The sequence below is a fragment of the Prunus dulcis genome, chromosome 2, assembly GCF_902201215.1.
Source record: "Prunus dulcis chromosome 2, ALMONDv2, whole genome shotgun sequence".
Classification (NCBI taxonomy): Eukaryota; Viridiplantae; Streptophyta; class Magnoliopsida; order Rosales; family Rosaceae; genus Prunus; species Prunus dulcis.
This window is the reverse complement of record NC_047651.1, coordinates 7,859,309-7,874,939: the sequence shown is the minus strand read 5'-3', so window position 1 is coordinate 7,874,939 and position 15,631 is coordinate 7,859,309. Positions and strand designations below refer to the sequence as shown.

At 36.8% G+C, this 15,631-nt stretch overlaps 2 protein-coding genes across 4 annotated transcripts; one reads left to right on the top strand and one right to left on the bottom strand.

The window, feature by feature from the left end:
- The first annotated feature begins 2,183 nt into the window (after positions 1–2,183).
- Positions 2,184–3,825, top strand: LOC117619497. The gene is made up of 2 exons (XM_034349470.1): positions 2,184–2,383; positions 3,257–3,825. Exons 1-2 carry the CDS (start codon positions 2,290–2,292, stop codon positions 3,601–3,603), a joined length of 441 nt encoding a protein of 146 aa, XP_034205361.1. The 5' UTR covers positions 2,184–2,289; the 3' UTR covers positions 3,604–3,825.
- On the bottom strand, positions 2,979–8,213 carry LOC117619496 (ribonuclease H2 subunit A). Of its 3 annotated transcripts, none has more exons than XR_004584574.1 (9): positions 7,936–8,211; positions 7,768–7,839; positions 6,547–6,670; positions 6,371–6,458; positions 5,490–5,627; positions 5,323–5,410; positions 5,102–5,222; positions 3,552–4,532; positions 2,979–3,460 (listed from the first exon to the last, which is right to left on the bottom strand). XR_004584574.1 is itself a non-coding variant. In XM_034349467.1 (9 exons), the coding sequence occupies exons 1-8, from the start codon at positions 8,018–8,020 to the stop codon at positions 4,355–4,357; spliced, it is 894 nt and encodes a 297-aa protein (XP_034205358.1). In that variant the 5' UTR covers positions 8,021–8,212; the 3' UTR covers positions 2,979–4,010; positions 4,348–4,354. The 3 variants fall into 3 exon arrangements, 2 of the variants coding, with proteins under 2 accessions (XP_034205358.1, XP_034205359.1); XM_034349467.1 differs by having other exon boundaries at positions 2,979–4,010; positions 4,348–4,532; positions 7,936–8,212; XM_034349468.1 differs by lacking the exons at positions 2,979–3,460; positions 5,490–5,627 and having other exon boundaries at positions 4,101–4,532; positions 7,936–8,213.
- Between the last annotated feature and the right edge of the window lie 7,418 nt (positions 8,214–15,631).

Genomic DNA, 15,631 nt, shown 5'->3' with positions numbered 1-15,631 from the left:
GAGATAGTTTGGATGGTTAAACATCTGGGTTATATGGATGGGATCATTTTGTACCATTATAAGCTACCTGCATTTTAATGCATTTTACAAAACCACATGGACTTCAAAAGTGGCTCACTAATACACAATGCACACGAAACTACCTAAAACTCTAGTTCTAGCCTCACATTGTGATTGGTTTCATCTTTTCTGCATCCTTGCCCACTTAGAACCAATAGAAGCACAAAGATAGTGGAGCATGACCCTAGCAGCAAAACCCACAGGAAACTAACTCTTCTAGAAGCTTTTCTCTGTCCCTCTTCATGCTTTGAAAAGCTTTTCAAAAGCTCAAGTATCACATTCCTTGACCTTTTGCACATCTTGGGATCAATCCAGTGAAAGAAGGTTCAGCTTCTTGGTTTATGTAAAGAGACACGAACAAGCCCTAATTAGCAATCACACCTATGAAAATCGTAACCCATTCAATCTAACCACAACAACCTTACCATAGTTTGCGCAACCGCAGAAACAGCGGCTTGGGTTTGTGTCTGTCCAAGACGTTAAAACGCGAGCTCTCTTACCACAGCTAGAGAAGGGTGCCCCCATTTGATTTAGATTTGAAATTGGATTTAGGGTTTCACAGGTTTCTGTCGAATGTCGAAAGGAAGACGTCAATTCGAGGTTTGTGGGTTCAGGCTTTGGGTTTGTGGGTCCGAAATAATCCACACCGGCAAAAAACCAACACGAAAGCAAAAAAAGCCACGTCGGATATGCCAGGTCATCACTTAACGACTCCAATGACGAACTGGGTAACAATGTGACCAACTTATAGGTTTTCTTAGAATTTAGGTATGCTCATGAAAATTTTAGAAGGTTGGGTACTTACTTGTAACGACCCCTAAAGGTTGGGTACTTTAATGTAGTTTACCCTTTTATTTATAAGTACTATAATAATTAAATTGCCAGTGAGGTGGGTCCCACAACGGCCACGTTAGCAATTAATGGTTGACCACACGGTCAACTTAATAAAAGGATAAAATTGGACAATTTTGAAAATATTTGGGTGTAACTTGATGAAATTGATACTCCGAGGGTCATATTAAGAATGACCCCAAACCTATAAGGGGTCTTTTGTCGTTAACTCTTTTTTTTCCCTTTTGAGTTGCATATTTCTATGTTTTTGTCGTTAGCCCTTTTTTTTTTTTTTTTTTTTTTTTTTTTCCTTTTTGAGTTGGTAGCTAATTTCTACGTTTTTGCCGATTCGATTTTGACATTGGGTCTCTTTATTATTATTTACTTTTTCGGTAACTCCATTACGAAAACAGTAACAAGCAAAGGCTACAAGCAGAAAGGACCGAAGTCCACCGAAAACAAAACAACTAAAAAGCACATGACCAATCGGCAAGACCAGTCGCACTCCAGAAACATAGAACAACGGGGAAACACAAACTTAGTCGCCCTTAGCTACAAATTAATTTGGGTTGTTCTCTAAATGTCCATAAATAATAAATAATGTCTCAGTAAGTATTCATAAAGCTAGGTACAAATTCATCAATTACCCCACATAATTAGACGCTCTATATACGAAGTATAATTTATGCATTTTTTCAATTAATTGTATATGAAGGATTGTGGGATATGATTTTCCCCAACTTGTGAAAGGCCTATTGCACTTTGAAATCCAAGAAATAACAGCAGTTGTGAGTCCTTCAACACACCGGTGTGGTGTGTGCCAAAGAGTCTCTAATGCTTAAGTTACTCGTGATAGTAGGATCAGCAGGATAAGATTTATCAGTTCAAGTCAATACACTTGACAACTTATTATTAGTGTGAGACTTTTTGATTTCTACAAGAATTCAGTAAGGAAAATCGATGAAGGTAACAACTATTACATATAAGGAAAATGATTGGGTAATAGCTATATTCAGTATAATTATTTTGTATAATGATTATCTTGATTCATACGTAACGGAATACAGTTTTCAGTAGCTATCACACACCCAAAAAAAATAAAGTTTTCCATCTGTAAATTTGAAAAATATACAATCATAATCAGATCAAATACGAGAGGAAAGAATTTCATATTTGTGGCCCATGCATCAAGGCAAGTGGGCACCAAATTTCGACCAGGATAAAAAAGGCAAGCATCTAATTAGTGTACCAAGAATAAACTTTATTTAGTGAACCACTTTGGGAAAAGTTTAAAGCCAACAACATCATCATCTACATCTGCTGTGCTTCACTTTATTATTAAAATTAAACTAACTATTTTACATGAATTAGCTGCAGCTGCTGGGAAGGAAGGAATTAATGGGGATTATAGAAATAGGGTTGTTTCTGATGATCTTTTCCCACCATTACCTTGTGGCGCCTGCATCTCCTCTTCGCAAGGCCTCGCCTTCAGGTGTTCTTCTCAACTCTCTCTGTTCGCATATTCTATTATTAATTAGTTTATTCTTGACAATAACTTTGTCCGAAACTCCTTTTATAAACTGTAATCCCTGGTTGCTTCTTGGTCGTAAGAACTCAAAAATCAAAACTATCCGAACATTAAAGTGAAAAGGAACACCAAAGTAATTGAAAGTTGCTGTTTTTTTAATTTTTTGATTAATACATGCTATATTAGGGGAGAGGGAAAATCAAATCTAAGACTCCGGGTGCAGGATAAATGTTGTTAACCAATTGAGCTATAAGCCACTTGCAAAAGTTGCTTATTAAGAACCAAATATGGTTTTCGTGGATCAAACGGAAACGAGAGGGGAATAATTTTTTAAGGAAACAAAATATAATTAGCTATGTCCTTTCTAGAATTAATAATAAAAAACTAGGATGCTAAGAAGAATTAGCAAAAGAAATACGAGTGCTTGGATAATAAGTTGGTAGAAGTTATAGTTTGTTAGTCAAATACACTTAGTTTTAACGGTTGGGTTGTTGCAGAGAACAAGAAAGGAACAAGTTCAGTTGAACAAGGGCATATTTAACATTGAAAATTCATTGAGTGAAACACAATTTGAGCATTCGATTTGAAACATAATTGACAATCGAGTCTATTACCATTACAATCTTTTCGAACTCTTCTTCCTCTACAAGTTTTTAGACCAAAAAGAAAGTCGCTCTATTTGACAATAATTCAACCACCCCCAATGCCAGATAAAAAAAAGTACAAAAAATAAAAATTTATATACAGAAGTTTTCTGATTTCCTAATGGCAAAAAGAAATCTGTGACCTTGTTAAAAAGTTTCGGTACTGGTTAACTTCTAAAAGAATACGTTGCAGAATTTATGCAGGAAACCACCACAGAAGATGAAGGTGCAAATGGACATGGAAGCAATGGTAGTGATGATGATAGAATAGCACATAGCGGCAAACTTGAACATGGATACAGTCATGGAAGTGCAAACGGCAGATCAACTAGTATTGGTGAGAATGGAAATAACGGCGGGACCAGATCTCCAAATACACAAGGTTCAACTTTCGTACCTGTATACACAGCAGGTTCAGTTAACAATCGCTACCATAACAATCACCATGGTGCTGCCAACAGCATCAAGAAATGCATTGGACTGCCCACCTTGTTCGCATCCAGCTGGGCGTCTCTTGTACATCTGTATATGATATTCTGATACTAGACAAAGCCGAAGCATGAAAAGACTGGTTGCTTGCTATCATTGTACATAAACTGTAAGTTTGAGTGTGTCGGTTTTGCAGTTGGCTCCTTGTGAGACTAACATTTTCCAACAAATGTTAGGAAACCATGTATTATGAATTATTGCCTAAACAAATTTGGGTTTGTGCATCTTGTGCATCAATGATATCTAAAGCACACAAGAAGATTTGCAGTATTACATGAGTTCGCTTCTTTCATTTATGATTGTATGAGACTAAAGAACGAGACAGCAGGTTTCGAATTTTGTGTTTGTATTCTAAATTTAAAGGTCTACACCTACCAGATTTCATAACTCCAAGCTGTTTATAAGTCGTACACACTTGAACTTTGTCCCTGGATTATCACATGATTCACGAAACATGTCTGCATGCATCATTATGTCTAATCATTCAGTTAGTATGTCACAAGAGCAATCAAAAGAATTCCTTAGTAACTGCACCATTGCAAGTATTATAACTCCAAAATGGACATACGATGGATTGCACAGATACGGAAGAAATTTTTCATCATCATATTACTCTCCCTCGGTCAAAAATTAAATTTTAAAAAAAAGAACACTACAATAGGTTGTTTAAGTTCTTTCATTTGCCTTTCTCAATAATGAGAACGGTGAAGCAAAACTCCAATGATTCTCTGATTTGAATCAAGAAAGGCAAATAATTGGAGAGAAGCAAAAAATACAAATCATAACGTGTCAAACCTTCTACTTAGAATTGAGTGACTTGCTCAAGTTTACGAGCCATAAAAAATTTGCAGCGTCCTTTACCACTTGATTCAATTTCTTCAATCTTTCTCTTGGATTTTGTGACACCAAAATTACTTAATTTCAATTGCCGCTTGCCATTAGCACTACTAGAACCATCTCCATCCGTTTCATTGGATTCCCTATGAAAATAACAAAAAATATTAAAATCCAATGTTAATTGACACATAAAGGAGCCTCACCTGAAATAGGTAAAATCCAATATTTGCCTAATTGTAGATTAAAGTTGCAATAATTGGTTTTAACATACAATTCAATAATTCTTTATTATTAGCACCGCATACCGTTTTGACCTTGGCTGTAGCAATCTCCATCACACATATTTTATAAAGCTTATATGGTTATTGATTATTGGTTGGTTTACGGTTTCTTGAAATTCGGGGACTACTGGTATTTCCACAGTACATTAAAGAAAACTTTCGTCATTTACCAATATTTCTACCAATAAATCCAGGGACTTCCGGTATTTACACAGTAATTTTAACCTTGGTTATTTTGGAGCTTTGCTTCATTGGAATATCCTCAATGTCAACCCATGCTTACCCCTTTCTATAAAAAGCAGAAGGAAACTCAAAACTCACTCCATACAGATACAAAAGAAATTGGAAAAGATGATAAATGTGCAGGTACGTACAATGAAATACTAAATAGTTTGTGATAGAATTTTTTAACAAAGTGCAGAGGGACTGACCATAAGACTTCAACAATGTCCTTGAAATAGGGAGTGCATGTACCCCAGCTGAAACGGACCAATGTTGGGAATCCAAAAACCAAGTGTTTGTGATGTTGCAACCAGGCCTTAGTATTTGGATCTGTGGAAACAAAACAATAACCAGATTCCTCCAAGTACAGTAACCATATGATGTTTACAAAGTTATTGGGAAAGAAAGATAAAAGCCATAAACCTTTCACCTCCAGGATATCCAGAACCAAAGTTTTTGTGCAAGTCTTCAGCTGTTTCCTCAAGCACCCAGTCCCGCAAAGCTCTGTCTCTTGTGACCTGGATGATTGAATGAAAAGTAAAATTATTGTAGCCTCCAGACTTTTAGTGTGGAGTTACACAAGGGGAAGGTAATTACTTTTGCAACTATGCTTGCCCCACTGACAACTGGATAAATACTATCAGCCTTCTTTGCAACGACAAACTTGACAGCAGGGAATCTTTCAGACAGTTTAGTCCTATACTTCTCAGCATCTCCCACCGTATCCACATAAACCTTAAACATATATTATTTGTAACTATATCAACCACTTTATTATTACCTTTTTAAAAAATAACCTAACAACGCTAATTTTGATTTCTCAAATCATTGCTTTGTCAAGCCTCGTAATTTCCAAGAAGCTATTTAATTGAGATGAACCTTTTCCATATATCCTTTAGAGGCTTGCACAAAACAGGGACTTAAAGAAAAAGAAGAAAAAGAAAGCGGAGAATAAGGTTTCCACAAGATTGTAAGAGAACAATAAAAACTGCATAGTTCAGTTAGGATTGTAACTTAGAAACAAGGTTGCACCAGGAAAACTTATCTAACATATTCTTTTATTATAGACGAAATATTTTTTAAGGTTTTCAAAACAGAAAATGTAATACCATTAAAGAGCTTTCACCTTGTTCATTGCCTCCTGTTAACTTTGTCCTGCTTCTTGTTTTTATTTATTTAATATTCTTTGTCCATATTGCCTTTTCCATTGACAGATCCTACGACAGTGTCTACGTGTTTCTCTTTCAGATGGCTTCTGTTACCATAATGGCACCCTGTTACCAGATAACCCAAGCGCTTACTACAGCAAACTATTTATCTCACAATAGCTTTGTGTTCAGAATTAAGAAATGCACTCTTTTTTCATCAATAATGTGTGTAAAATTCAATTTAAAAGTATTTGAGATCTGAAACATGCGTATATGTATATAAAAGACCTTTAGATGACCATTAATCTTTTTAAGCTAGAAACAGTTTACCTCAGTTAGAAGAACTCCCATGTTTAGGACTTTAATGATAAGGCCAATGGCAGAGTCATGTGAGATTTCATTCAGGTTTATCTTATTTCTGTTTTGAAAACAAACAAAAGAAATCAGATAAGAAAGCGGTAGCATGTGATTGACTTGAGAAAAAGTATTCATATATTTTCACTGACTTCTTCAGCATTTTGGCCGAAAGTTCCCTTGGATCTATGATATCAACAGCCCACCCAATGGATTCGTCAGCCTTCAAATTCTCAAATAATTCCTCCCTCTTCTCTTCTTTCAGTGTCTTCGAATCTACAGGAAACAAAACAGGATCAAGAACACAGGGAGGGGTGTGATTTATGATGCCATATTGAATGAAAAAAGGAGCTCAGAATTTCCAGATAAAAAGAGATTCACTTTAAAAGGCAAACGTAGAGTCATGGGAGACACTAAGTAGAACTTGGCAGATGAAAGGGTCATTTCCCCCAATCAATTGGTTCTAAGGAAGGCATCCCAAACATCATAAAACTAGAGTATGGTGTGAAGTAACACAAGTGTGAATCAGATCTTTCATGTGAACTTGGCCCACCAAGCTAAAGCTTAAAACTAATTTTCATACAATTGAAGACAATATTATGAGTTCAAAAGCAATGAAGACTCAGGTGATATGTACATGTGATGTTCAAGTATTTTTGTGCATATAAAAATAACAAAAATCTGTGGTCATCCATTTTCTTTAGTAATCCAACCGATATTTGATGCATCATAAGTATTGAAATTTGAGAATCTGGATCAAAGCCATGACTCAGTTCCACATCTACAAGTTTGACATGGTGTGCTCAATTGACCTGTATTTCACATAATGATATGTTTAGGTGACTAGTTGATTTGAAATCTTGTCTTGGGTGGTATTGACCAGAAGGCGAATATTGACAGTTGCACTTCCATTTGAAGAGCATATCTCCAAAATCACAGAAAAACATTGATGTTTTCTTTGGACTTAAACTAATCATTATAATATCCAATCCACACTTGTACCCCTTTTTATATTTTATTTTTCGAGTTTATGACTCAACAGCTGATACAATACGATTACATTGACTCCTTTGTTTTGTGCTTAATTTTATTAGCATAACAGTTAACATCATGAGATCACAATGAACATCCATCTTTTTACTTCCAACAAATCATACAAAGTGCAAGTTCCTCAACTTTCAAAGACAATATATCTTAAAAACAACACAACACACCACACCCCAGCGCCCCCACCAACAACCCCACCCACACCACACACCCCACCCCCCCCCCTCTTTCCTCCTCCTCCTCCTCTTCTTCCATATATATATATAAAGAATTAGATTAAAGCTAAAAATGAGTAAAGGAAAGGACATTGAAGAATGAAGCTAAACCTGCAAAATTCAAAGAGGAGAGAGTCTTCTCATACGAGCGAGCACAGTACAAGCATCCGTACACCATTGGACCTGTTCTCATTGGACATACAGAAAACCAAGTTGAAGTTTTGTGCATATGTATAAATGGAAAAACAAAAAAACATGGAAAACGAGAAGCAAGCAGACCTAAAACAGGGCCTCGGCCAGCTTCATCGATGCCCATGATGCAAGGCTCTGAGGTCCATTGGGGGATTGCGGCGCCCGATCCCATTCCACAACCACGCTAACTCTTTCCCTCTCTTTCTCAGGCCTTTGCGTTTCCCGTGAAATGTGACTGAGGGTTTTTCTTTTTCTCGAGAAATGAGGTCAAATTTCAAGCGGAGTTCATGAGGTTTGGGAGCTAACCAGAACTATTGGTCAGCAGAAGACTGAGTGATAGTGAGCGACAGAAAGTGCAAGACCCTTCCAATTTTTCCCTCTTTCTTCTACTTTTTTTTTTTTTTTTTTTTTTTTTTGGGGTTTGGTTTTTATCACAAAACATTAAACAGGTTTTTATGTTTTTTTTAATTCCTCAAGGTTAACTTTCTGGTTCAAGGTTTTTATGAATTTTTTTTTATTTTATAGATATTTAGTAATATACTCATTTTTAGCACTAATATTATAGATAAATCATACACCATTGAATTTTTATAAACAAACCAAAAAAAAAAAAACTCAAAAAATGACAACTGGCCTTATTGAATTTAATATTGATTATTAAATTACTTTGATACTCTGTTGAGTGTTTTGGGTATTTTTATGAGATTTTGGGGTTGGGCTTGTTTTAAGAAATTGATGACAGTTTTGTAATTTATAAGAAGTTAAAAGCTTATTTGTTATGTTGTAAATGGGCTTTAGGTGTGTTTTTAAAGTCTATTTCATATGGGGTATTTTTATAATTTGGGCCCCTATATTTGGTATAATAGTGAATCTCCATTTTTTTTTTCTGTGACATAATGCACTGAGGGATTTAGTTTCGGACCAAAAGACTTTCCGATTCAAGCTGGGGATGTCGAGGAATGGGAAATCGAATTAACTACTCTTAGTTGATTTGATTTTAAGTAATGCTACTTACCACATTTTTATCTTACATTTCTATATCACATGATGTGGCATGTCCATATCATATGCCACATTAATTAAAATCAATGAAGTGTATTTTAATAAAGAAAGTTTAATTGACATTTTTTTAAAGTGTTAATCAATCATAAAAGAAAAGAAAATATTAAATACTTTTAATTGATGTGGCTGTCCACCTTATCTGCCATATAAAGTGGTATGGGAATGTGGTATACAAATATGGTAAGAGTAGTATTATTCTTTGTTTTTTATTTCTCTTGTCTATTATTGGTAAGTAACCTTTGGCTACCAGCCTTGCCTTGTTCATCTGTACTGAGCCATCAAGATTTAACTTGGTTTTGAACACCCACTTAACTCCAATTATAGGCTTATCAGTTGGTCTGTCCACCAGCTCCCATGTTACATTTTTCTCAATCATTGATAGTTCATCTTCCATAGCCTTTATCCATGATTCATCCTTAGAAGCTTCATCAAATTTTTCAAGTTTCATAATGCAAAGATTGCATTATGCTAGAACATCATTCAGATTTCTCCATTTTAGTGGAGTGTGATCAAAGGCTTGAGTATTTCTCATGCTTATGTCACCTGATGGTTCATAAGGAGGTGACTACCTTGGTGATTGAATGTGATCATGGCTCTCAAGAGGTGTCATTGGTGATGTCATTTAAGATATATCGGATTGCTCTTCATGATTGGTCACAAATACCTGTTTCTCAGACATTTCCTTCCAATCCCAAGCTGCATTTTCCTCAAACACAACATCCCTTGAAAGTAGAAGCTTCTTAGTGATAGGATCATACATTCTGTAACCTTTTTCACAGGTTGTATAACCCACAATTATACCCTTGGTACTCTTTGCATCTAACTTCTGTCTCACTTCACTTGATATGTGCACATAACACGAACAACCGAATATTTTAAGATGAGCAATCCCTAGTTTTCTCCTACTGTATGCTTCAAATGGAGTTTTATCTCCAAGTGCTCTAGTAGGACACCTCTTTAGTATGTAGACAGTTGTGTGTACAACTTCTACCCACAGATAGTAAGGTAATCCTTTCTCATGAAGCATGGCTTTTGCCATTTCAACCACAGTTCTATTCTTCCTTTCCACTACTTCATTTTGTTGTGGAGTGTAGGCCATAGAGAGTTGCCTAAATCCTCTGTCACTTCTCAAACACTTCACTCTAAAACCACTTTGCAATTCTACCATGGACTTGAACTTTCGAAAACAGTTCAGAGCATCAAACTTATATCTGAGAAAATAGACCCAAACCAACCTTGCACAGTTATCTATAAGAAGCATGAAATACTTGTTACCAACAATGGATTCATTTTGCATAGGTCCACACAAATCCACATGAATTAGCTCAAGATGATTGCTTGCTCTCCATGCTTGGTTCTTTGGAAACCACTTTTTATGCTGCTTTCCAAGTTGACACCCTTCACATACTTCATCAACCTCTTCTAAGTGTGGAAGTCCATGAACCATTTCCTTTTCTTTGAGTTGGTGCAGCCCCTTTAGATGTAGATGTCCTAGCCTTTTGTGTCAAGTCCAAGTAGAGTGAGATAAACTTGTTTTCAATGCAACATGATCATTAGGTAATAGTGCAAAAGGATAGCATCTATTCCTTTTCATTTCCACTTTGATGACAAGATTCTCTAGTGAAGCACTGTAAAAAAATGCAGCACATTTTGCCTCCAAATAGCATATAATAACCATGCTCATCCATCTGTCCAACACTCAATAGATTCTCCTTCAATCCGGGTAGATACATTACTTCTTTGATGTACTTCCTACCTGTGCTTGTGTCAATCACCAGAGTGCCTATTCCAGCTACATTTACAAGCTCTCCAGTTGGCATTTGTACATTGCCTATTACATTTGTTCTTATGTCAACTACCAGCTTCCTATCCCCAGTCATATGATTGCTGCAATCACTCATGCTTCAAAGATGTTACTATTTGCACAGAACAAATTTCCTGTTACTTCCATTTGATTTGCACAGTTAGCTTTCTGCACATTTTTATTTGCAGTAGATTCTCTAGCCCAATGTCTAAATCTGTCACAATCGTAACACTATGGCTTTCCTTTTATACCTGCATTCACCAAAATGAAACTTTGAACACACTTTGCACTGTGGTTTTGAACGTTCTTGACCCACTAATTGTGATGAATTCTATGCAGAGCTAGTCTGTTGAGCCTTGGATTTTGATTCCCATGGCTTGCCCTTAGGGTTCCAATTCTTCTGGAATTTAGATGAACCAGATTGATTGCTGCCCTTGTTCTGATTTTTTGGACTAACTGAGAATGAGGCAAATGCCTTCTCAGCTGTATCAACATTATGCAACTCAAAACGTTGCTCTTGGCTCTTCAGGATTGTAATAACTTCCTGCAATTCTACAATCTCTAGACTCTTTGTGTTCTTAATCACCAAACAAATAGGATCATAAACTTTACTAAGACTAATTAGAACTTTTTGAACAAGCCTCTCATTAGAGAGAGTCTCTCCAAATGTTTTTATCTGGTTAATCAGCTCATTCAATCGAGTAAGATACACAAATAGAGGTTCATTATCACACATTGTAGTGTATTCAAATTCATGTATGAGGTTTTTAAGTTCTAACGATCTGACATGGTCACCACTATGATATTCTCCATACAATAGCTCCCATGCCATCTTAGCTGAATATGCATTGGCAATATGAAGAAAGATCTGATCGGAAACTGCATTTTGAATAATCCCCAGAGCTTTTGAATCTTTCATAAGGATCACAGCCATCTTCTCATCATCTTCTTCTGCTGATAGTTCCTTAGTTGTTCTTCCTCTTCGAATCTGGAATCGTGATTCCTTTCTCCACCAGAGTCCACAACCCATATAACTTGAATATAGTTACCATCTTGATTCTCCAGAACTCGTAGTTCTCACCGGAGAAGATCAGAGTTCTTACTTCTGATCTCAGGTAACCAAAAACCAGCTTATTTCAAATTTCAATTGAGCTCCAACGATCGTCACGAACTTGAGTGAGCGCAGATGTAGCTCAATTTGACAGTTTTTTTGAAAACACCTAGATTCAATCGACCCAACCTGGCTCTGAGGCCATGTTAGTGCTTAGGATTCTAGCTGGGTTATGGGATTCACAAGCAGAGAGAAAAATGGAAGAATGGAGAAGAAAATGCAGAGTGATGATTATGCTTTCTTACTCACCAAGAAAGTGAGGTAAGGAATATATATTCTATATCTGTGTAAAAATGCACACACACAACGTGCACTGTATGACCGTTAGCCTTAGCTGGATACACACAAGCAACATTGCATCTCAGCAATCCATCTAGCTATATTCTATGATCACTACATGTGGCTTATTTCAGCCTTACCTTTTAGAGCCTTACACTTATCATTCAATAAGACTGAGTGCATACACAATTAATATTCTAGGCTTATATATACTATATTTATTAGCTCATTACTTACAATTCTACAATCATTCATCCGTTTCTTTTTCAACAATGGAGGAATTTATACTAATTTTCTGGTCCATTGCCTGTCCTTTGCTTCGTTTCTGTTGATGACACTAGTTATTTGTTGTTTTGAACACTCAATTGAGATAGACTGTTTTGTCTGGGTTATTTATTTTCATTTCCTGTCCTTTGCTTCATTTCTGTTTGGATTCTTAATTAAATCTGTCCTGGACTTGAACAAGGCTTAGGTTAGCTGTATAATTTGCGGTTTTATATACACAACTGTCCACATTGATTAAAACCAGCATTATTCTAAGGTTCATTTAGAATGTATTATCACAAAAATTATAGAGTATACTCTTATTACAATTAATTTGTTGATTCTAATTGGGACTTGTAGGAACAGACCAAACATGTTCATACGTGGCATCGCTCAAGTGATCATCATTTGGGACAGAAAATCAGCCTTCAAGTGTCTGCTGAGTCAATGAACCTTTCTAGATATCTCAAGTGTAATGGAAATTGATAAGTTACATAAAGATTTGTAAACATTTTTGTGTTCGAAATTTTCTACTGGACGCTAGAAATTCTTCTTATAAGTGGCTGTGTTGCAATTATCTTGTAGGATCAAAGACTCTGCAAAGAGGTAAGAAAGTCATCATCAAATAACTTTGCTCTTCAAAGGTTGAGAGCATCTTCCTGTCCTCGGCTTTGCTCATCCCTTGTTCTTCCACTTCAGCCCCACTATTACACCATTCTTTCTGCCACAATTATAATAGCTCCATGAGCATCAAGTCCTGTTCAAATTCTGCTCATATGCAAAATTGGAATTTGCTGGTGATAGCATCTTTGTCCGACCAAAAAGAAAAAGAAAAAAAAAAGTTTATTGCATATTGTACCATTTTGGCCAGTGTACGCAATATTACTTCATCCAAATTCCTTGCAAAGCAGAGAAAAATGGCAGCAGCTTTGATCGGAGAGGCTCTCATATCTGCTTCTATTGAGGTGTCGTGTGACAGAGTTACTTCAGCTGAGTTCATCGACTTATTTCGGCAGGAAGAAACTCGACGAATCACTTCTCATGAACCTGAACATGACACTGTTGACTTTGTTCGTGGTGCTCAATGATGCAGAGGAGAAGCAAATTGTGAACCCTGCTGTGAGAGAGTGGCTTAACGAGCTCAAGCATGCTGTCTTTGATGCAGAGGACTTACTGGATGAGATTGACACTGAAGCTTTGCGATGCAAGCTGGAAGGTGAGGATCAAACCCACAAATTAACCAACAAGGAGTTAGCCACACAGAATAAGAAACTAAGGATGGGAGCCATCTTATTTCGTACAATTTTAAAATCCCTTTCTTCCTCAACAATGGAGGAATTTATACTAATTGTGTGGTTCAAAGGAGGGGACATTCCTTTGAGCTATCTCCCGGTCCATATGCTGCTTCATTGCCTAGTAACTTTATCTATATGGTTGCAGCTGGTTAAGGAGGTAAGATTCAGCTGGTTTAACCCTACGTCCTGTAATGCATTGTTGTGTGTGAAGCAACTTTTGGGTGAAAAGAAGAGGGCTATATGGTTTTGGGGAGATGTGATGTAATGACAATTTACTTCGTTGTTTTGTTGGATAGGGATAGGAGGGTCTTTGATGATTTGAAAGGAGAGGGGTGTGGCGGAGAGGGTTCATAGATTAATTTGTCAGCAAGATGTACAATAATTAACTTTTTTGTTGCTTGTTCATTTAAAATCCTATTAACATCAACTTCCAATTTGGATTGGTAGGATCAGACCAAGCAGGTTCATACTGTTAAAATGTAAACTGCCTAGCTAATTTCTGATTAGTTAGTAATCACTTAGTCAGTTTATATTTAGTCCATTTAAGTCATATGTTAGCTGAGCACCTTGAGCTCATATGCCAAGTGTAAGGCTTAGGATTGTCTCTCTTATTTTAGTGGTTGTAAAGCTTTGTAATGCCATGTGTCATATTCACATTGGTTTATCCTTCACAACGGTTAGATTGTATTTGCTGATGTAAGAACACATTTTGGGCATGAATAGAGCTGGCTCTACTGCAATGGTTAAGCAGAGGAGTAGTGGTCATAACCATATTGATTCCTTCTTGCTCAGGCGCTCTCTCTGTCTTTTGCTCTCTATCTCCCTTGACAATCCAAATCTCAACATGGTATCAGAGCCAGGTTGGATCTGGATAGTGGGCGTTGAAGCTGTATGGGCTGAGCTTAGAAATCCGACGAGAAATTTCTGACTCAGTTTATTGATTCTGGTCTCAGATGGCTGGGTCAGGTGGAAGTGATCTCAGAGCTCCAATATTCAATGGGGACAACTATGAGTTTTGGAAGATTCGAATGAGAACGATTTTCAAATCTCATGGAATCTGGGATTTAGTTGAAAAGGGGCTTCAAATTCCAGATTCAAAGGGGAAGAAGGTGGATGATGCTGGGTCATCGGATTCTGAGAAGGAAGCTCTGTTAATGAAGGATGCTAAGGCACTTGGGATTATCCAAGGGGCTGTCTCAAAAGACATTTTCCCCAGGACTTTGAATGAAGAAACCTCAAAGGGTGCATGGGATATTTTACATTAGGAATTTCATGGTGATAAGCAGGTCAGATCCATCAAATTGCAAGGTTTGCGTCGTGATTTTGAGTACACAAGGATGAGGGATGATGAGACCTTGTCTGGATACCTCACTCGCCTACTTGAGCTTGTGAATCAGATGAAGGATATGGGGAAGACCTATCCAAAGGAAGGTTAGTTCAAAAACTACTTATAAGCTTGACTAAGGAGTTTGATCCTGTCTGTTATGTAATTGAACAAACTAAGGATATTGAAACGATTGAGGTGCAAAAGGTGATTGCTGCATTGACGGGTTTTGCTCAGCACCTTGATAGACATGCTGAGAGCACCACTGAGAAAGCTTTCAGCAGCATGAGCATAAATAAAAAAGGATCTCAATCAAATTCTGGTTTTGGTAATAATAAATCAAAGAAGAGCTGGAAATCGAAGGGTAAGAAATGGGATTCAAAACCTCAAAATAGTGGCAATCAAGGAGGAAAGCATGAACCAGGGGAAAAATCAGATCAAGCAAAAGGGAAATGCAAGCATTGTGATAAGCTTCACTATGGAGAATGCTGGTTTAAAGGAAAGCCAAAGTGCTATGGGTGCAACCGTTTTGGGCATCTCATTAAAGACTGTGAACAATCAAATAAGACTGAGAAACTTGCAGACTTGGCTAGCAAGGTAACAGAGCCTGCTACTATGTTCTATGCTTGTCATTCAGCTTCTAT